The 22,437-nt window shown below is 46.3% G+C and overlaps 2 protein-coding genes and 1 long non-coding RNA gene across 3 annotated transcripts; 2 read left to right on the top strand and 1 right to left on the bottom strand.

The window, feature by feature from the left end:
- The first annotated feature begins 5,800 nt into the window (after positions 1–5,800).
- On the top strand, positions 5,801–7,954 carry LOC136110738 (parathyroid hormone 4-like). The gene is made up of 2 exons (XM_065854344.2): positions 5,801–5,918; positions 6,699–7,954. The coding sequence occupies exons 1-2, from the start codon at positions 5,830–5,832 to the stop codon at positions 7,099–7,101; spliced, it is 492 nt and encodes a 163-aa protein (XP_065710416.1). The 5' UTR covers positions 5,801–5,829; the 3' UTR covers positions 7,102–7,954.
- LOC139829537 (uncharacterized) lies at positions 6,863–8,639 on the bottom strand. Its single transcript, XR_011742050.1, has 3 exons — positions 8,236–8,639; positions 7,547–7,637; positions 6,863–7,159 (listed from the first exon to the last, which is right to left on the bottom strand). It is a non-coding gene; the product is annotated as an uncharacterized lncRNA (long non-coding RNA).
- A 120-nt stretch (positions 8,640–8,759) lies between these two features.
- Positions 8,760–22,063, top strand: STK38 (serine/threonine kinase 38). The gene is made up of 14 exons (XM_065854342.2): positions 8,760–8,976; positions 10,641–10,773; positions 12,505–12,556; positions 12,697–12,819; positions 13,167–13,250; positions 13,796–13,919; positions 14,544–14,698; positions 15,748–15,850; positions 16,300–16,361; positions 16,898–17,015; positions 17,151–17,274; positions 17,977–18,072; positions 18,311–18,405; positions 19,048–22,063. The coding sequence occupies exons 2-14, from the start codon at positions 10,643–10,645 to the stop codon at positions 19,176–19,178; spliced, it is 1,398 nt and encodes a 465-aa protein (XP_065710414.2). The 5' UTR covers positions 8,760–8,976; positions 10,641–10,642; the 3' UTR covers positions 19,179–22,063.
- Positions 22,064–22,437: the final 374 nt, after the last annotated feature.

Below are 22,437 nucleotides of genomic sequence, written 5' to 3'. Positions count from 1 at the left end.
GCTGAGGCGGTTCCGCGGGCCCGGCCGTTCCCCTCCTCTCGGCCCAAATTTCTCTTTATAAACAGAAAATCGAGGGAAGACCCTGAAATCAGGACACGGCAACACAGCCAGGGAAGCTGTTTTGCTGGCTAAAAGGAAAAAGAAGGTTTTGTTTTCTTGTGTCTGAGCCGGTGGGATACATTCAGGCCACGTTTTCTAAGCATCATCCCCTCAGCGTTAAAAGCTGCAATTCACTAATAGCAATTTCGCCTCATGGGCAGGGGGCTTTAAATCAATGTGTTCAGCAAATTGGTGCTAACCCGCAGCTTTCACTAAATTTTACATCTGGGCTCCCACCTCCTGAGGTGATTTTTATCAGCACTCAATAGCAAATAGCAAAAAAAGATCTGAACTGGGCAATTTTAGTCACAGAGCAGTCAGTGGTGTTGATGTGCTTTACTGAACTCTCATTCCTGTATCTAGAACGTATAAATTTCAGATAACAAACCCCTTGGTTTAGGTTATCAGGTAATTAAGAAACCCAGCCAGGGCTGTTACTGCAATAACTTCTCAAAATGTCACTTTACCTCTTTGACCTGGGCCAGATAAAGACAAATTTATCTGTTACAAGCAAAATTAATACTACTTTGAGTGATATTATATGCGATAAAGCATTTGAGTACAAATTAATGCACACGCACTGTGTTTTTCAAGCAGGAACTGTGAAGAGGATGGAGCATTCTCAGCCTATCTGAATTGTACCAGCATGTAAAAGAAAAAATACTGGAATTAAAGACAACCAGCTGGTATAATTCATTAGAATTCTCCAAGAACTTTTGCAGCATCCCTCATTTTAAGAGCCTCTTCTCAGTAAAATCCTCCCAGGGGTCAAAATTGGCCAAGGGACAGAAAACCACAGATTTTGATATGAGATGCTCTGAAGTGCCTTTATCATGTGTACAGTTACCTGACGGTTACTGGCTTTTAATTAGAGAAATCTAAGGCGCTGTAATCTAAATTAGCTGATGGTTTATTTCCTGAGGTAACACAAACAAAGGAAATAATTCGCGCTTTACTTGGGACTGTTCAGCCATTTCCCTTTATGACTTGAGATCATTTCCCCTGCTCGACTCCACTCTCGATTGGCATTTGCAACATTAACTAGATTGCATTAGCAAAAAATACTTATTTACGGGCACGATTCTATCTACAGAAAGGCTTTTTGCTGGGAACTGTCATTACGTGTGTGTGACAGGAGCCGGTGTGAGGGGACAGGGGTCGGTGTGAGGGGACAGCCCGAAAGCTGCGGGCACAGTCACACCTCAGCTGCCTGCTGGGCAAGTTCTTGGGGATTCAACCCATTTTCACATCCTGCCAATAGACTAATCTCAATGAAAGCTATTTTCTAAAGAAACCGTGACCTACACTTGTTTGATCTTTAGATAAGCTACAACCAGCTTGTGTAAGTTTATTCCTGCCGTGGCTGCTCTGGTGTTTACAGGGTACAGGTCCCAGCGAGGTCCCTGCAGGATTCTCCTCTCCACAGACTTCTCCAGGCACACTGCAACCCCACCGGATCAAGGATCTGCTCCCACAGCCCAGCAGGTGTTCCAAAAGCAGCACAAGGGACCGGAGGCTTTGTCTCAGCTTCACCTGAGTTTGCTTTGCACACAGAACATATTCCATCTGGAGACTGTTTGGGGAAGGAAAAAGAGCCCAGGCTTGGCTCCAGGGTGGGTTTTGCAGCACAATCCACGCGCCCTTGCTGCTGCGTTCAGAGCTGTGAGTCTCAGGCACCTCTGTAAATCTGGCTTGAAATCAGAAAATGGAAAATTAAAACAGTGAGCCTGACTCACTGCTGCTCAACTCAATTTTAATCCCCTGGAAGACGGGAGCTCTCTCTGGGATGATGCAGTACATGGTAGAACAGGATTAAAAACTGCCCACGCAGTCCAGATGCTGGGCCTGGATCCTGCCCCCCACAAATGCCATTACTTCGGCCTCTCCGGATTGCACAAGACTGTCCCCCCAGCAATAAAGCGCTACAGAGGAGCTACAGGAAGGGGAAGCCTGGAGTCTGCTCTCTCAAGGACCTGAATTTCACCTGCTTTAAGTGGTCACAGCGGCGATGTTGCCTGATGTTGATGGCCTGTAGCAATGTGTGTGTGGTGGTGCAAAAGCCTCAGGTTTGCTGTGAGCTGTCATTTGCAGTTCGGGAGGCTGGGGAGGGAGCGCAGCTCTTCACCCTTCATGGGCGGCGGCGTCACCAGCAGCGCTGGGGAACTATATTTACCATCCAAGTGCGGTCAAACAGTTTCCTCTCAGCAGGGCGGTGTCTAGCTTTCCACACACCGCACTGAATAGCTCGGATGAATTTTACTCTGTTAGGCTAAGAGCAGTGAGGGAAAAAAGAAAAATGAAAAAATAAAAACAAGTGGATTTTTATACCAGAGAAGCACGAAGCATTTTGGAGCCCACACTCCTGTTACTGATGAGTAACACAGAACAGCACATAAAGATTCACCAGATCTGTCCGTCCATCTCCCTAAAGACACATGATCCCTCTGGTGCAGCACAGTCTTTGTTTAATTAAGTTTTCAAATCCCAGGCAAAAGGATCTCCCTTTGCCCTAACAAGGCTATTTGCACATTTGCTTTGCTTTCTGTTCCCTCCTCCGGTTCCTGCTTCCCCCTCAGCTGGGCCTCCAGGCTTTCTCTTTCCTCTTTCTTCCCCGCTCTGCAGCAAGCCAGCTTCCCTGCCTCCCCCACCTGGCTCCCTGGGGAAGAGGGCTGGGAAGCAAAACAAAAGAACCACTCACTGGGAAACCATAATTTGCTCAGCCCTCCTCCCTCCAATGCTCCCACCACCAAAGGGCTCTGCGGAGTCAGGCCCTAAGAGCAGGAAAAGCCGGAGGGTGGGAGCGAAGGCTTTGAAGCCAAACCAAAAACCTTTGATGGCTCCGGGTGCGCTGGGAGGGAGGCCTCGGGGTAACCGAACTCCAGTCGGCTGGGTTTGCTGGTTCCTTCCCTGGTAAACTGGGATCATCCTCCGCTCTACGCTGCTCAGGGCTCTGCAGGGATGAATCTCCAGCAGCTACAAATGCCACCTGATAGTGCTGTTTGTACAATTTCTCCTTGTGAAATTAGCAACGTTCCCATACTAGTTAGAAATATGAACTAGTATGTGTGTGGCTGTGGTATAAGCTGTGCAATCAACACATTTTTGTGTTTCCTTTAGAAATACTGCAAACCATGGAAATAACCGCTGCGAGCACGTTAGTGCCAGTGAGTCTTTGCGCCGGACGCTTCTCCAAGAGAGATGGTAAGTTCAGCGCAGCCTGTCCTCACAGAACGCCTCTCAAGCAGATGGTACAAAGTCACATCCAGAGTTATTCTGACTTCTTCTGAATCCTTGGGTGGAAAGAAATAATCCAGAGGAAGAGTGTGGCCATGGCAATGTGCTTTGGCCCATTTACCGACCCCACGTCAGTGTCTCTCGCCTGCCTGCAGTCACTCGGATTAACACAATATTAGTTCTTTGGGTGGAGATGCCAGTAACTGCAGTCAATGAAAACCCATTATATTACTCAAAAAGTTCAAGGATGAATTAGACCAGATGTTTTGGATATGACTTTGGCCAGTGCTTATTAGTCCTTGAAGATGTAACTAAGAAACCCTGGTTCCACAGGCAGATAATTCAGTGTAGCTGCAGAGTAACTGCTACCCTGGAAACCAAGACGCGAAGCGCACCCCTGTTTTACCAACATTTAACAAATGTCATCTTTAATTGGTGATACACTTTGTTCTCTTTAATGAGTGACACTCTCCTGAACAATTGGAACTCACGTAATGAAACCAGGAACGCTGCTCTGATTGCTCTGAAATAGCAGGGCTCAAAATTAGCTGTCAGGAGGAACAGAATAAAAAGCAATGTGATGTCCATAGAAGCTGCGAGAATAGATGAGGTCAAGTGAGTGCTGCTAACAGGGCCTGTCTGTTCGGCCAATGTGTTTGCACTCACCTAGACTGGGTTTAACAACGTATTTGCATTCACCTAAACTGGGTTTAACAGGAAGGCACAGCTCTGTCTGTGTGGAAGGAATCGGTAGCTTTTGATAATGCCAAGAAAATGATCTTTTCAATCTTTCCAGGGAATTTTTCTTCAGACATGACACATACATTCACTTTCTTGCACTTTGAGAAATAGGAACTGCTCCTCTGAAGCAGGCTGGTGTTTCAGCTCACAGTCCGGCCACATCCTGAGTATCCAAATTCTATTGAAATTACCTGGTCAGAGACCGTCAAGTGAGTGTGAAACCTTGCACGGCATCAACTCAAAGGGTTTTAAAGCATATCAGAGTTTGGCTTTTTGCCGAGCTACTACTCGCTTTTTCATTGTTTAGTCAGTGATAAGTCTTCTCCGTATCTCCCCAGTTTCCAAGATTTACAACAAGTCTGTTTACTGTCCAATCAATGGATTTAACTAAACATTAAAATCTATCAGCTCCTCAGTTGCATTTTCTGTAACTGTCTCATTTTGCTGGGTGTGTGATAACCGGCGTTACAGAGCTCGTCGGTGCTGCTGATTTAGACTCTTCCCATGCAACATTAGCGTCCCATCTGCGGGTCCATGCAGACAGCAAAGGAGCAAGACCTCTTTTGCACACCAGAGGCATTTTTCTACATTAACCATGGCTTGAGTATCTCTTTTGCATCATCTTTGGACACTCTGTGTCAGAATAAAAAGTTCTCACAAAATAGGAGAGCAAAGCAATAATGTACTGTCCACAAATTGTGATCTTTTCCTTAGTCACAGTCGAACGGAACATTTTAGAATCCATCGTTTATTATGGCTGGAAACAGGGAGCTGTCGCATCTCACTGACATGAGAGGAAAGGTCTTAGTCACAAAGTGCTGGAGAGATCAGCTCTATTGTTTCTGCGGTTCTGGGCAGGTATAAAAGGAGGTGACAGGCACTCAGTGTCACTGCGACTGGAACCTCATGACAAGACTGGCAAGGAGACCCACCTGTGCAGCTCAGAGCTTCACCGGGATCTCCACGAGATCATCAGTGAGTAGATAACGTTACTTTTGTAACGGGAAGATGCTTTTTAACTAATACAGAGTTTACTGTTGATCACAATAGGAAAGTATAGCTTACTCATTATATATGGGCAGGAGTTGTACACTAGTGTAACCTAAAGTATCATACAGCATGTAAATACACATCTATTTCTGTGTGTATTACTGTGTTTCATACAGAGTTTTTTAAACTAGAACAAGTACCTGTTTGTTCTTTCATGTCTAGTTTACAAAATTACTTCCAAATTAATGAAGCAGGGTTATTAAGAACAAGCTTAATTTTTGCAGCCAAATGTATAAGTTGCCTTTCTATATATTTCTACATTTCCTTGCTTGGAGTCCTAAATCTCCTGTTCTACTATTGCCTCTGATATGCTGCTTCCCACTCTCGTACGTTTGCAAGCACAAGAGATTATTTCATTTAGAAACGTCGAGAGACCTGCCTGATGAAAACTTAGCAGAAATTTGACAAAAAGATCAGGATCGCTGCCTAAGGAGTCTGTCACAAAACTCACAAAGAGTTTCCAACATACACCAGGAAAAGATGAATAGACTGTATCTATTAATCTTTTACCGGGGTGTGTTACAAATCCCCCTCTGGCGTTCCGGGAAGCCCTGGGACGATGTACCGCAGTACAATGCTCCACTTTCACCAGGGCTTAAAGGCTGAAATTCCTTTTGTCAGGTGAAAGAAAAAACCGAGAAAAAAAGACTTTTGATCACAGCGTCAGCTTCTTGTCCTGTGGAGCAGATCTGAAGAAGAGAGAACATGTTCCTGCCCCAGAGATCTCTGCAGATGGTTACATTTTTGGCAATGCTTTTTTTTGCCTGTTTTGCAACATGTCAAGACACTGACAAGTAAGCAATATCATCCTTTTACTTAATACCATTAGAAGAGTGCTTGCCTTTGATTTGATGTGCTGTATTCTCTGCTGCTGTCCTTTACTCCAGGGCTTGGCGGAAGGAAAATTCTATACGTTTGATATAACGACATTTTACATCACCTTCTATGCAGTATAAAATTAGACCAGTTGCATTTTTAGATGCGTGATGGGTACCACATTTCAGCTGACGCTTTTAAACACAGCGTAGCAAACCATGTAAAGATGCTCAACACAAGCCACGGAAATGCACATACTAAAATTCCATATTTAGGTTCCCATTCAGATCCAAACCTGCAATGGGAGCCCATAGCTGCTGTCAGCTGTTATCCGAACAGCCTGAAATCCAGAACTATTTGCATCCCAGAACTGGCCTGCCCTCCCCAGTCAACATTTGGCTCGAAATTTTTTGGTATTTCTGAGGAAAATAAAGCTTTGTTTTCATTACATGCACACCACTGATTTCAGCTAAATTACCCCTGACATACAGCTCTGAAAGGAATGAACCAAACCCAGAAATCCTAGAACACTCCGGTTATGAAAAGGGAATTTAAACCTCTGAAAAGAACCCAAATTTAGGAAAGCCCAAATCTCTGTAAGAGCTGGGGCTGCCCTCCGCATCGTGTCCAGACACCAGCAACACTCCTTCCTCAGCTTAGAGAAGCATCTCAGCTTGACGAAGGCAAATCAGCCACGTTTGAAATAGTTTAGATCCGGCCGTGCATGTTTCCTAACTCGCTCCTTCTTCCCGCTGCAGTAAACGAGCTGTGACGGAGCACCAGTTCATGCACGACAAAGCGAGGGCGTTCCAAGGGCTGAAGCGCCTGATGTGGCTCCACAACGCCCTGGGCAGCGTGCACACCGCCAGCAGCCGGGATATTTCGCTTTCAAACGCCATGTGGGATGCGCAGAAGAGCCCGGATCCCTCCACTCTCTACAACAGCATCAGCAGAGAGGAGACTTCAAGCTTGATGAAGCAGCTGCTGGAATTGATGGAGAAAGAGCGGGGCTTCCCCCTGTTAAAGCAGCTGGGTTTGCTGCAGGATGTGAAGATGCCAAAGGGTAATTGGAGCCCACAAGACCTTTTCGACCTCCTTCAAAGCAAAGAGCTGGGCAGCGAGAGGAATCCCAGCACCCAGGCACAGGACTTTTCCCAGTAGCCGCAATCCTGCTCAGTCCGTCCGCTGCTTTAGCCATGTGATGTTGTAAAGCAAAGCTCTAGAGCAAAGGTGAACCGCAAAAGAAAAGAAATGTCCATTTGTTGCACTAGTTACTCCTAGATGTTAAATAGAGATCCGCTAAAGAGAGACAGATTCTCTTCTGTTTCACACCTGCCTGGAGTTCTGCCCCGTTCTGCACTAATAACGATTGTCCTGTTTGGTTTTGTCCTGCTTCTCCAGCACACAGAATGGTTTAAGTCCCTCAGCTCTCAGGTTTTCCCTCAGGGTGGCAAACCTTTGCCAGGCCACAGAGGTAGAAATTGGCAGCGATCCCCACCCCTCCCAGCCAAAACCTGAGACATCCACCTTGTTCTGCTGGTGGAAGAGATGAGAATCAGCTTCCAGGGTCCCTACTTGAGCCCTTTTTTTTTTCAGGACTTCCTACCTTTTCCTTGTTGATGTGAGATCCTCTCCAAGAGCTCCCACAGTGCAGTTTTCTCGGCAGAAAACCAGTTTCCCGAGGCCAGCGGTGTTTCCTGAAAGAGGCAGCACGTGATTTTGCTATTCAGCTTTAATATCAAACTCACCAGCTCTTGTCTAAGCAAAGCAAGGTTCATTTTAATTGCAAAAATCAGTCTTTCAGAAATGAAATCTGTGTCATGTGTGTTACGCATATTATTTCCATCATGTAGGGGACTGTACACGTTTTAAATCCTGAAATCCCTTTGATGCTGATAGACCTCAACTGAATGTGCAGCAAATATTTCTTGGTGATAAACCCCCAAAACTCCTCGATGTTGGTAATAATAAACACCTTTTTCACCCTCTGTAAATAAAATGAAGCAAAATCTTCCTTTGCTAGTATCTGCACACATTTGGGACGAGTAGAGAACTACATTTCATTCATTGTGTCATTCCTCAGAGCTCCCTGTTAGATTCCCCAAGGCCAATCAAACAGTTACTGAAACAGATGGTTCCAGATGCTGTTGAAGAGCAAAAGTTGGCCAAGACGCACACAGGTTATGGCACCCAGCAGAGTTTGCTGAGCTGGGATGCCCAGCCCTTCCTCCCCAAACCTCCCTCCTTCAGAGCCACAGGTGAAACGCAGGGTATCCAACTATGAAAAGCTCAAACCTCTGGGAAATCATGCTCTGTCCGTCTGTCCTTGCAGATGTGGTTTCTGTGCGGACTGAAGGATGCTCCCTGAGCCCTGGGAGCCTGAGGTGACTATTGGTGTCATGTCAACTGTCCCTGGGTACACCTCACTCCTGATGTCACCACTGACCGACCCAATGCGTGTAAACCGTGTGGGGATGGGGAAAAAACCACCTCTCCCTCACAGTGGGCGGGTGCTGAGGTGACAGTGTGTGCAGTGATAGAGCCAAGACAGGGCTCCCCAGGCCTGCCGGAGCACTGCGGGCAACGTGCCACACCACGGCTTGAAGCGCGGGCAGCCCTGGCTGGGCCCAACACGGGAAAAAAGACAGAATTGAAATAAAGTGCGCGCAAGCTACCGCCGCCCGCCTTTGACACCTCAGGCACTCCCGACGCATTGCGCATGCGCCGCCTCTGGCGCCAGCACCCCGCGCATGCGGGCTGGAGGGGTGTGGTTTAGCAGCCCCGCCCACGGTAGGGGCGGGGCCGGGAGGATGGTGGCGCATGCGCGCTGCGCTAGCGGTCCCGGGGGTGCTTGTCCGGTCCGGGTCGCGGTTGCTGTGGGGGGTGGTGGTGGTGCGGGGGCTGTAGTGACCCCGCTCCCGGTCCCCCACCCGCCAGCTCCGTCCCGCCTCTCGGCAGCCGCTTCGCTTGGTTCGGTGGCGCTGGGACTCCGCCGTCGCGTTCAGCTCCTCGCCGCCCCCCTCCCGGGGGGCTCCGGTAAGCCGCCCCCGCCTCGTTGCCATGGCGATCGCCGTGCCCCCCCGCCCGGTGCTCCGCATCCCCTCCCCGCGGGGCCCTCTGCCGCTCCCGGGGGGCGGGGAGCAAGGGCCCCTCGGTCCGGTGGGGCTGGGGCGGGCCGGGATCCCCCCTGCCCCGGGGGAGGCGGCGGCGGGGCCCTCTCCTCCCCCTCGGCTGGGGGGCTTGGGCCCCTTTTGTTCGCTGCGGGTGATGCTGCCGGGCTCCGCCGCCAGTGCGGCGGGTGGGGCCGCACCAAGGGCCGCGGAGCCACCGCTCCCGGGGGCCACGGAGCCACCGCCTCCGGGGGAGCTCCGGTGCCCGAGCATCCTGCCCGTTCCGTCCCACCGCCGGGGCGGGGGCTCTGAGCGCCGGTCCCCGTGGGAAGGGCACCCCAGCACCAACAGGTGCTTCGGCACTGCCTTCCAGCCCGGTACTTTGTCTTTTCTTCCCTTTTTTGCACCCCTGTGTAACCTGCTTCTAGCAGATAAATTCCGTATTTGTTCTCTAGGAAGTGAAAACCGCAGGCAGGTTTCACACGTACCTGTGAGAGCACTCAGGGACGTACCCGCCATCTCCTCGGGGAGATGTGACCCCGCCACTCGCGTGGTGCCACTCGGAGCTGCTCCTTTGTAAAGACATTTTCCATCTCAAAAAAGAAACACAGCTGGAGGGTCTCAGCGGCTCCCACGTTGTTACCTTTTCTCTGAACCAACTTGCAAACGAAATAGTTGGTGTCTGCAAAAGACGTGATTTGCGAAGGCACAGGAATGATGCCTTGGAATGATCTGCGAAAAGTAAACGGAAAAGAATAACTCGTAAAATGTTGCCAGCGTTGTAGAAACGGGAAGCGCGCGTCTGACCTCTGCTTGGCTGCAATTTCTAGTAATCGTTGCAAACCTTGGTTACCTGGCTGCACGTTGCGTTGCGAGCAGAACTAGACTGAGTTTTACGCTCGAAATCTTGGCGTTTGAACGCGTTTTACAAAGCGGAGCTGGGTTGTCAAACGCGCCCTGAAGCCGTGCTGCCGGTTGAAAGTGGTATATTCTGATATATAATCCCATATGTGGATGTAGGATACTTACACTAGAGGTTTGTATAAGCTACCATTAGTTCAAAGGCCGTCTGGATTTTGCCAGGTTTCTGTGTGAAAGCAAGAGTGCTTAAATCAACTAAATGCCCTTTTTCTGTTCTCCTTCCTCAATTGCTGTTATGGGCCGGTTTTCAGGATTTTGATGTTTCCCAGCGGACAGCAAGCGACTGGTGGAGTTATTTCTGTAAGGATCAAAGGAAAAGGAACTTCTGGATGAGATGTTTCAGTGTGATGTTTCTGAATTTTTAACGTTTATGAGAGATAAAATACACACTGGGAGAAATAAACGCGGTACTGCCTGAAATTGTGGTTTTTGAGGCATCGTGTTTCTTAAGTTTCCTTCCCTCTTATTTTCAGATCAAAAATGTTCAAAACAGGAAGTTTGACTTGTACCTTTTATTTTGCAAGACTTTTCCCTCCTTAGACAACCAGGCTGTTCGCGTTTGTTGTGAAAATCTTACCGCTGCGATTCAGCATCACTGAATTGATTTCAGCTCTTGTTTAAAGGTTGGTTGTGACGTTAAATGTTTCCTCCCTTTTGCTTTCCTCGCAGCCATGGCGATGACAGGCCCGACGCCGTGCTCCTCCATGAGTAATCACACCAAGGAGCGAGTTACGATGACAAAGGTGACGTTAGAGAACTTCTACAGCAACCTCATCGCACAGCATGAAGAACGAGAGATGAGGTAAAAACCCAACCTTTCTCGCTTCTTTTCCAAACCGGCTGCGAGCCAAAAATACCTGTTAACTGCATTGAGTTTTTTGGAGCCAAAGCGAAAATAGAGCATTTTGGTTGAGCGCATACCTGAACTCCTGAGATGGGCACCTGCATCCAGAGGCTTCAGCATCCCATGGGATTTCAGGCTGGAGCTGTGTGAGCTCCTTCTGAAACAAATTGAAGCGTGTCTGCAAATGCAAAAGTGACAGGAGCGTTACCAAGCTGTAATAAAACCATCTATTTGATTATGTGATTAAGTAGAAATTAACTGTGGGATGTGCTTGGGACGATTGAGGTCCCAAGCCAAGGTTTGCAAGTGTTTCTGTGGCCTGTGTTCTGGTGCCTCTTCCCGTTTGATGTCCCTGCTTGAAATATTTAAAACTCATTTCCAGAGCATCAGTTTGGATTAGAACGTGAGATCAAATCAGCCAGTAAAGGGAGGTGATGTTTCCAAAGACAATGGGGGGACTGGCACCTCCTGCTGCTCGAGTTGGCTCAACCTGCGGCATCTGTCAATATATTGGTCAAAATAAAACAAGCGATTTAACTGAGAAGTGTCGCTTTCCTTTGGCTGGAACCCTCTAATGTCCTGAATACCCTCAAGTTCTAGCACTGGGATGTTTTTTTTTTAGCAATAGATGTGTCTGTAGATGCACAATTTGGAGTCTAAACGGTGTTGGCTCAGATAGGACCTAGTGGGGATATTTGGGGGGATTTTAGCCCGTTTGGTGATGCTGAGCTGTTGAGTTCTGCGTGTTGCACCGGTCGTCTTGCTACTGGAGTCGCTGCTTTGAGTGTGAAATGAGGCAACTGGACAGGGCTTAAATAAGGGCAAAGCGATTGAATGTGCCTGATTGCGGGAGCGATAACCCCGAATATTATCACGTCTCAGCAGCTGGAGAACGGAATGGGATCCCACAACGACTTGCATAAAGAGAAGGAATTTGTTAGTATGTTTGTGTGTTTATCGGTGTAACATTACACATGGAGAGGGGAAAAACCCCAGAACCAAAGCAACAAGACCCCCAGGTAAAAGCAGAAACAAGCAAAAACCAAACCAGAAACAAACCCACCAGCCCCAGCTCAGGCGGCTTTTAATGCGACTGGTGGTGGGAAGAGTTCCCAGAGGGTGATAATGACAAATGTCCTGGAGCCGCTTGCCTCTCTCAGGTCTTGCTTCCTTTTTGTGTTTCTTTTCCCCCAAATAATCATTTTGTACTAAGGCTGTAGATATTTCCGATTCTTTTAAGGGGGACGATGTGCACAGACTGCTTCCTCTTCCCAAATACTTTGAGTATCTTGGGTATTAGGAACTATAAATTAACTTGTCTCATTTTGCATATGATGCGTTTGAGATGCAGAGAAATGATGGTCCGGACCCACAGACGTGCATCAGTTGCCAGTTCTCCCGGGAAGAACCCAGATCTCCTCAAGATACATTCATATAAATCAAAAACCATACACTTGAGTAAGATGTGGAACTTGAGGCAGGTTTGGATAGTCAACATCAATAGGGCAAGGCTGGAATGGGAGATTAGATTCTTCAAAATTAACCTCGTGTCTGAGTCTCCTTGTGTATCATTCATCGTTGTTATGTGCGGCCGTCACGTCTTCCTTTCGGAGGTGTTGGATATGGGCGTTTGACTAAGAAACAACGTTAATGATTCAGCCTTTATTTTCCAATTTGTTTCTGCTGTAGACAGAAGAAGCTGGAACAAATGATGGAAGAAGAAGGCTTAAAAGATGAAGAGGTAAGGAATATGGGGACAATTATCTTAATGGCTAAATACAAGTGATTTATGTTATAAATTGGGGTCTTTGCTTGGAATTGCTGGGATCTCTGGAGCCCGCCTGCAGAATTCTCACTGTGTTTTTGGGGTGTTTTGCCTAGAAGAGAATCAGGAGGTCAGCACATGCACAGAAGGAGACAGAGTTTCTTCGCCTAAAGAGAACAAGGCTCGGTTTGGAAGACTTCGAGTCTTTAAAAGTGATCGGCAGAGGAGCATTTGGAGAGGTAAGTCCAGAAAGACAACTAAACGGATTTTCACATGGCACTGGTATCCGTTAAAGACTTGCGTAGTTTATACAAGTGAAAGATATATGTTCTAACAACTGCAAATTGATTTTTAGCTTAACAGTCCGGTGCATCTGTCTTTATAGCTAATAAATGCTGCTTTAAAATCATGACGTGCTGTAAAGAAACACGAATACGCAGAACTTGGTTACCATTACCATGCACTGTGTCATGCTTTTTATAATCTGGTGTGGTTTCATTACATGGAAGCCAAGGGCTTGACACCCGAATTTGCCGAGAGTTGCAGTGATAACGCTGTATGTGACTCAGGTTTTTGCCCTTCCCAGGTGCGGCTTGTCCAGAAGAAAGACACGGGGCACGTTTATGCCATGAAAATACTGCGTAAAGCCGACATGCTTGAGAAAGAGCAGGTGAATAGTCACCTCGAGCAGCGATGCTGCTCCTGTCCGTGTTTTACATGACTTGGGAGGTAATTGTGACGTGTAGAGAGTAACAGGCATCTGTGGACAGGTTTACTGGCTAAAAAATCATGTGGTGGTGGTTTTTAATAGAGGAAATAGGTCAGAAAAATCTCATGTGAATTTATAAGGACCTTCTAGTGGGATCTTTCAAGTCCTTTTTTAATTAAAACGTTACTTGTAGCAATGCAGAAGTTTGAGGAGTATCCAGTTTTCATCTAAAAAGGGTCACAGGAGGAGCTGCGGGCTGTTGTATGGAACTCAGTGCTCAGAAGAGGGTTTCAAACGATCTCTGATGCCTTTCGAATTGTATACGATGCCATTTTATTACCCGAGAATATCAAGGAGTGTAACTATTGAAGTTTTGATGGCGTGTCTGACCGCTGTCCTTTCCCTATTTGATGCTTTTCAATATGATACTTGAATTGTCTGTGAAAGAAAAAGGCACGTAATACACCAGAGAGTTGTATGTAACAGGTGCACACGTGTACCCCCAGGTTGGCCACATCCGAGCGGAGCGGGACATTCTGGTGGAGGCAGACAGCTTGTGGGTGGTGAAAATGTTCTACAGCTTTCAGGACAAGCTGAACCTCTACCTGATCATGGAGTTCCTGCCCGGAGGTAACCCCCAAAATCTAAAGGCTACTTTCCTCCTCTTTGGGGATTTCTATCTTAATGCCGAATGAAATGGATCTATAGATCAGAACCAGCTTTTGGGTTTGCTAACCTTTTGCTTTTAGTTAGCTGGTGGCAAGAAGATCTTTGAAGGTCCTTTTTTCAGAGCATGATGATGATGTTTGTCCTCGAATGATAACGCGGCTGCAATTCACTGAAGAAGAAAGTTATACTGAAAGCCTGTAATAAATGTGACTAATGAAACCACAGGAATGCTTCCCGAGATGACAGTGCACGAGTGCAATCTGTTTGGTGTAACAGCTCTGGAGCTGAAAGGACCTATTTTAATGTGTGATTCAGATGTTTAGGCAGGAGTGGCAGTCCAGAGCTGATTCTGGTTTAAGGGATGCTTCTGTACATGTACACATTGCATCTCTTTGCTATTTACCCGTCCCAGTTGAAAGCAACTACAGTACAAGCGATACAAGGGGAAATAGGAGAGTTTGTCACAGAGGTGCTGGGGAACTGAGGTTTTAAATAGATTAATTATTTTCTTTGCAAGCGTCTTCAAAATGAGCGGGAGTGGAGTTTGCGTATTTACCTTTGCTGTTCACTGGGGGGGGTTTCTAGGTGATATGATGACACTGTTGATGAAGAAAGACACTCTAACGGAAGAAGAGACGCAGTTCTACATAGCTGAGACCGTGCTGGCCATCGATTCCATTCACCAGCTGGGTTTTATCCATCGGGACATAAAACCAGACAACCTTCTTCTGGATAGCAAGGTACGGACTAAGCACCAGCTGCGGCGTGGTAAAGAGGTCTTGGGATTTCTGATATTGACCCGAATTAGCGTTGAGAGTTGAGAAAGACAATGCTGCTTCTTTCTTAGCCCTGTTCCTTTTAGCTTTTGAGGGCCTGGGGGAAAACAAACCAACCAACACCAAAAAACCCACAAACACCAAAAAGACAAACCAAACCAAACCAAACCAAACACCCAAGCCAGAAAAGCCCTCTCCTCCAGCTCTATTCATATCTCACTTATGAGCTCTCTTCTGATGGTTGTTGAAGCTATTTTTGGTTCTTTCAGCTGCAATCTCAAACACAGTTTCAGTTCTTCCCTCTTGGTCAAAGCTGTTTCCTTTTGGTCTCGCATCTGTGATGCTCACCGGCTATGGGGCTGATGCTGGTGTCGGATGCGAAGGACATTGCTGTTCCATTAGCGAGAGGGAAGACTGAGCGGTTGTCTCTCGGGATGGGGCCGTGTTTCTGCACCCGCTCGCTTCGAGCTGCCTATTGCAGGCAGTTTGCAGAAAGCTCGGTTGTCTCACTCTCCTCCTATTGCTCACTACAAGCTTATTTAAAGTTTTGCTCGTTTGGAAAGCATTTGTTGACAGTACATTATTATACGTCACCAGTTGCCAGCTAATAATGCACTGTTGGAATTACTGACGTAATTCAACATGTCTACATCTAAATGTAGATAATTTTAGGTCTTTGGGAAGGATTTATAGTTTGATATACATCTAAAAATTGCATGTAGTCGGTGTGGTCACGTTGTGCACTAGGACAGATCCAATCTGTGAATTTAAGTAGTTTATTTGTACCTACAATGCGCAATTCAGGGGCTACAGCTCCCTCTGGAGACGTTTCCTCTCCCTGTGGAGGGATAAGAATATGAATAGCTTGATTCTGTGTCCACATCCAGCCTTAGGCTAAAACAAGGGATGCAAGAAGAGAGCATCTATTTATTACACAAAATCAAGGGAGGGGAAAAAGGAGGAAAGTGTATTTGCTATGATATCTCATACTGTGCTTGTGGTTTTGTTTCTAGGGCCACGTGAAACTCTCGGATTTTGGTCTGTGTACTGGACTGAAGAAAGCCCACAGAACAGAATTCTATAGAAACTTGAACCAAAGTCTTCCCAGCGACTTCAGTAAGTTCCTGGGCCTCATGCGCTCTTGGTGACTTAACTCATTTCAGTGTGAGGTTACAAGGCTGCTGGGGGATCCAATAATTGACGTTGCATCGTGAAGCGTGATTTGGAATGAAAACTCCCATGTTTTGGTGGGTGCTATCTGTATCTCATGTGTTATTGAGATCAGAAGTGAGCACACAGTCTCTTGGAATATTCAGTCGTTTTCTCAAGGGGAATAACACTGATCATGGAGTTAAAAACACCCTGGAAGGATGGATCACTAATGAAAGGCTTGATAAACTTTGGCCATACGGGCCAGCGATGAGCACCCGGGGACTGTCACCTCTTAGCAGGACAGCTGAGTCTCTGGTACCTTGATGTTGTAAATGTGATGGTCATGGTTTTGGGGTGAAATGTCTGCTGGGCGACCAGTAGCGTTCAGTCACATTTATTCCAATCTCCTTTAGCTTTTCAGAACATGAATTCCAAAAGGAAAGCGGAGACCTGGAAGAGGAACAGACGGCAGTTGGTGAGTGTGTCACCTGCTTGGGGACGTTCTCGGCTGCTGAGCCGCTGCGTTTGAGTAGCACACATTGAAATGGCAGGAATCCATTCAGAGTTCTGAATGACGCTGAAATAAAACATTCCTGCTTTTTCTTTTTAAAAAAGGAACGATTGCAGTTTGTCCTTCATCCATCTGTTGAACAGCTGGTGACGTACGTGCCAGAGACGGCACCGTCGTAATTATTTATAATTGAAATCTGATGCCTTCCAGCTAAAACTAACAGTTCTCGCCACTTTTCATATAACAAAGGCTTAACGACCCACTCCCAGGTGTATATGGACAGTGGTACCTTCCTCATTTCTCTGACAGTATTTTAAGGCTCCTTCACACGAACACATTGATTTTGTCTCTATGTTTAATATAAAGACTTTAAAATCCTATAGCAAAGTTGTTTAGAGACAGTCTGGTGTCTGCCTCAAAGTAACCACAGCTGCGTGAGTCCCCACCTCCATATCGGGCAGTTTTCCCTAAAGATACGTAACCAGCGGTATTTACTCCAGGCTTTCTCCACTGTGGGTACTCCGGATTACATTGCCCCTGAAGTTTTCATGCAGACGGGATACAACAAGCTCTGTGACTGGTGGTCGCTCGGGGTCATCATGTACGAGATGCTGATCGGTAAGAAAGCGGCTGGGCTGTGGTTACGTGCTTGTGGGGGGTTCTCAAAGCACTCACTCCCTGCTTTGTGAGGTTGGTTTAGACTTCAGGAACTATTTTTGCAGTAGACAAGACTGTATTTTTCTTTCTTTGCAGGTTATCCACCATTCTGTTCTGAGACTCCTCAGGAAACGTATAAGAAAGTAATGAATTGGAAGGAGACTCTGACATTTCCTCCAGAAGTTCCAATATCCGATAAAGCAAAGGATCTTATTTTAAGGTGCCAGCCATAGGGTTTGCCAGTTATATACTCCTAATTTTCTTGTCTTACAGACTGTCCTACGTGCCTCTCATAGGTTGTTTCACGTGATAAAACCGTGGTGCTTGCGACAGCTACGTACTGTTATGCACGCGCATCAAATGCTGGACTCCCTCACCAAACGCGTTTGTCTCAGTGGTTCCCTGACCAAATTCTACTAAAAGGAGCTCCCGTTTGAGTGCTGCTAGTCTGGCAAAATGTCAATGTTCTTTATTTTGTCTGCAAGCTTCTCATGGAAGTAACTTAAAGCCTTTTGCCAGCGCTTCTTACAATAGCAATGGTTTTGACACTGTGCGCTGGAGCATACAGATGTGTCAGTGCCTGCTGCCTCTTGCTCTTGTATTTTCAATCACCTCTCTGTTCTCAGGACAGCAATATGAATGTCTAGCTTTCCAGGCTTTATATGTTGTCCTGCTCTGCATGGTCCTGAAATAGAAAGGGCACATTATGCTGTTGCGAAAGAATACCACATCTTATTTGTAGCATTTGACATGACATTCCTGAGCATAATTCTGTGTGTTGGTTTTGTGGTGGGAGTTCTTGCCCTTCTCCATTTATATGTTAAGAAACCGTAGTAGTACCAGTTCAGAAAGCCGTTCCATTTCTGGATGGAATGCTTTCATTTTCATTTTTCCTTCATTTTCATTCTTCCTTCCATCTCAGATTTTGCTGTGAATGGGAGCACAGAATTGGTGCATCTGGTGTGGAGGAAATAAAGAGTAACCCATTCTTTGAAGGGGTTGATTGGGAGCATATCAGGTAAGATGCTTTGCAGAACAGCAGCTGCTCTTCTCTGTGGACTGTTTAAAGCCAGAAAGGAGCAGCTTCACTGGCATTTATCATATCGAGGTGTGGGTGAGAGTATTTTGTTCCTTATCTGAAGCTTGCTGAGGTTTAGGTACCTTCAGTCTTCGATTCTGTTAAGCAAGGGCAAGTGGCTGAATCCTGCTTGCTTCTGCCTTTGAGATCTTAACGCTGAACCTGCTCTTCTTGGCAGAGAGAGACCTGCTGCAATTTCAATAGAAATTAAAAGCATTGACGATACCTCAAACTTTGATGAATTCCCAGAGTCTGATATCCTTAAACCAACAGGTAAATGCTTTGATTCTGCACGTGAACAATCCTTCCTCTTCTCCGATGGAATGATGTAACTTTCCTGTTAATCAGATAAAAGATGTGAGCGGATGCGAGGTTTTTACGGTGATCAGGTTCCCAGCTCGGCAGTGTTGTGGTGCAGGGGTGCGGGTGAGGCTGGAATGTGGGTTTGGGGAGATGGATGCAGACTTGTGAACAGTGCCAGAGCTTTTTGAGGAGCGGAGTCTCCAGGAGGCAGCAGAGCCCCCAGAGAGGGAGCCCAGCACCGCGATTACCGCGTCTGCACTTAGTACAGGGGAGCGAGGGGTGGGACAGCAGGGATGATACATTTTGGTGTCAATCTCTCCTGGTATTTACATGGCAAAGCATATTCAGACATTTCCTCCATGGGGTTGAAGAATGAAAGTGAAATTGTAGATTTATATTTCTTTCTTTAGAGGCATTTTATTTCTATATGTATAGATGAGGTCCTTAGGGATGGTTTAGTGCTGGAGTTGAGTTATGGTTGGACTCAATGATCTTGAGAGTCTCTTCCAACCAAAATGATTCTCTGATTCTCCCCTACTCCACATCCAGTGTTTGGTAAGAAAACCAACTTTGCAGACTTAAAGGATCATGTCATTTTTTCTGTGTTATCAGTGGCCACAGGCAACCACCCGGAGACCGACTACAAGAACAAGGACTGGGTTTTTATCAATTACACCTACAAGCGTTTCGAAGGCCTGACAGCCCGAGGAGCGATACCATCCTATATGAAAGGAGGGAAGTAACACACCTGTACCCGGGACAGCTTCTGAGCCGTGCAATTCCGTTCCTGGACTTTGGGTTTATACCTAGAACTTCCTTTTTTTAAGAAAACTTGAGGGCTATCAACTCTTGGAGACTTCAGGACCCTCTTTGTTACACACCCTGGTCTTTACTAAGGATTTTTTCTTTCTGCACCATTGAAAAATTCCACGAAATGTTTGCACCATCTCTGCCGCGAGCACATTTTGCTGCTTCAGGAGCCAGAGTTTCGGTTTTCTGTTTAAATTCTTTGCTGGATTCCGCAGTCCAGCCGGAGAGGGGAGCAAACCTTCCCCCTGGCCTCGCAAAGCGCGCCATGCCCAGTCCTGCATTCAATGACAAACTCAGTTCTGCTGTTTCCCAGTGGCTGAGGACTTCAGGACAGAGGAAACAAAGCAATAATTAAAGCCCGAGACAGACAGCTCTCCAGTGATCTAGTAGGACACGACTTGGATTGCCTTAAGCTTAGTTTGTAGTGCTGTTTTTAATCACGCCACTTGGAAGCCTCTTTAATGGCATTTCTCCGCGCTGCCGCCGTGGCCCCCAGCTGTGGTGCACTGCACTTGTGGTACTAAGACCCTCAAGCCATTTAATATTTCTTCTAAATTCAAAAAGACACGTGCGACTCTCTCTTTTCTAGCCAGCGACAGCAGGAACAGGCTGCTTCCCACCCCGAGCCAACAGTTTTTGGTTGCCGTACAAAAGGACGGATCTCTAAACGATGGAGATGATAAAAACTACAGCTGCTCGCACAAGCCGATCTGGAATTAAAACAGGGAGGGAAATTCATTGAACCGATCCCTGGTGCTCCTGCTGCTGCCATCTTTTGGCCACTTCGGAGATCTGCTGCATCTCCAGCTGTTTGAAGACAAAACCATCTTGCTCCCGGTTTGGGCAGAACAGGATGGGATTCCTCCGTGGGTCTCGCTGCTGGAGGCCTCCTGGTGTTTCCTATGGAGCTCCTCGTCCCTCTGGTTTCCACTTTTGGGGCAGCAGAACCCACCTTGTCCACAATTTGATGACCACCTGGTGTCATTTCTAGAAGTACATTCAGTTAGGATCAGGATGCTCTCCAGGAGAGCCCCAAAGTGCCTTTCCTTGCCATCTCTCGCCCATGCCTGCGTTTTGGGCAGGAGGATTCTGCCTCCCTTGAGCTTTTGGTAATTCCTTTCTATGATCACGAGCCCCCCTTTGAACCTGGTTTGTTGATAACTCCTCACTTCCAGGGGCAGGTGGCATTAACCTTGGGGCCTGCCTGGTTCCAGTCTTGAATTTGCAATTAGATTTTTAAATAATATCAGTTTAATGAGGTTTCTAAAAGCGTGGATCAATTTGAACTGCCTTGGATTCTCGCAAACTTCTATTGGTGCTGAACGCGATGTCGCACAAAGCAAAGCCGTTGAAAACAAAGTGTTCCAAAGGAAGGCTTTCAGTTAGATTTAGTCCTAACTTTCTAGATTAAGAAATGACAGCAAATGGTTTTGTAGTGCAACTTTTTAAAATAGGTGCTTTTAGGGAATTTTTACCTGGATGTCTTTGAACCGAGTGCCAGCATGAAGGGCTGATTGGGGGATTGACAGGGCCCTGCGTAGCTAAAACTGGGTGATAATTCGTTAACATCCCTTCCCTGACCACCCCCTGGGTTTTTGTGTGTGTGTCCTGGAGTTTAATGACTTGCCATAAGCTGTTTAGGTCCCAATTGGATCCTACAGAGCTGAAATGCAAAAATAGCCTTAATTAGACGTACCCAATCACTGTAGTCAGTAGGGCTTACTCAGATGACCAAGGGCTAACTGAAGTAATGAGCTATATAGGATCAGGCTTTTTACCAACTACTCAGTAATATCACCTCTGCTCCTTTACATTTTTTATGGACTGAAATTGCTGCCTCTCCTTATCCCACAGTTTCTTCCAGCCACTTGAAAATGTTGCCTTATAAACCATTGGAAAAACAAGAGGTATTAAGATCAAAGCATTTTAAAACATTTCTAACAGCTCAGTTATTGCCTTAAAATTAAAAAACCAACCAACAACAAACAAAACCAAAACCCCAAGTTCTTTAAAGCTGCTGTGGATCAGGAATGAATTATTTTGAGTAGCTGCATTATTACCCTTTGCACAAAGGGACTGGCATTTTTATTTATAAATACCAAAGACGAAGCTATACAATGCGAAGTTGTGATAACTTGCTGTGAACAAACCCCTATCTAGTGGTATGGATTGTGCATTTTGAGTGCATGCGTGTGAAAGTCTCCAGGAACCTCAGACTGTTCACTTTTTGAGTCAAAGGAAGCTTTTCAAAGGCAGAAGGAGCAGCTGGTACCTCACTCCTCTTGTTTTTCAGCAGAAGGTGGATGTCTCTGAATACATTGTCCTCCTGGGCACACTTTGTATTACGCTTGTCACCTTCCTGCAAGAGCTGTTTGCCCACACTAGGATAAAACCACATTATCTTTCCAGGATCCACACTCGACTGCTATCAAATGGAAGATTTTTTATGCCTGTTCCATCTCCCGCGTTAGCCAAACATTTTTCTTACCCGAAGGCTTGTGTATTGAGGTCCTGTGTATCTTTAAGCTCTTCTTTTAAGCTACAAGCAGTTGCTGGGCTTGTGGGAGTGATTCCAATCTGCATTTGCAGTGAATGGCGTGAGCTGTGCTGCCAGTCCTCAAAACCACACCAAGCGTTCATCACTGTGCCCTGAGTCTGCCTTAACCTCCACGTTCAGAAAGTGTGCTGTAAATATTTCAGAGCTGTTACTGAATTGCACTGTACAAATCTGGCAAGTCTATTGTGTGTTGCTAGGGGAGCCAACTTTTTATGGAACAATCTTTGCATTGTGTTGTGTAAATAAAATCCTCTTAGTAAACGTGGGTTTGCCAGCATGTTTTGGTTTCCCAAACTGGAAGCTCAGGGTTTGTTTTTCAGACTTAAAGTTTAGACTTAGAATTAAGGGCTGGGCTATGAGACCGCATTTCCAAAAGATGCTCAGAACCCTATTAAGGATGGAAGAAGCAGCCTTTCTGGGCTTCAGGTGTCTGCACTGTGTAAATGCAACTCCTGGGCAAGCTGTTTTAAGTCGTCTTCTATTTTTAAAAGGTAATAAGCAGTGAGCAAAGCTACAACCCTTTTTACCACCATTTTGTAACGTGCTAAAATCAACCTGCAGTTCTTATTTCATTGCTTCATTGTGTCAGTGCCACTTGTGAGTTCAAGTTCCTCAGTAATTCCACTAAATTCCAC

This window comes from Patagioenas fasciata, chromosome 21 (assembly GCF_037038585.1).
Source record: "Patagioenas fasciata isolate bPatFas1 chromosome 21, bPatFas1.hap1, whole genome shotgun sequence".
Classification (NCBI taxonomy): domain Eukaryota; kingdom Metazoa; phylum Chordata; class Aves; order Columbiformes; family Columbidae; genus Patagioenas; species Patagioenas fasciata.
This window is presented reverse-complemented; position numbering and strand designations above follow the sequence as displayed.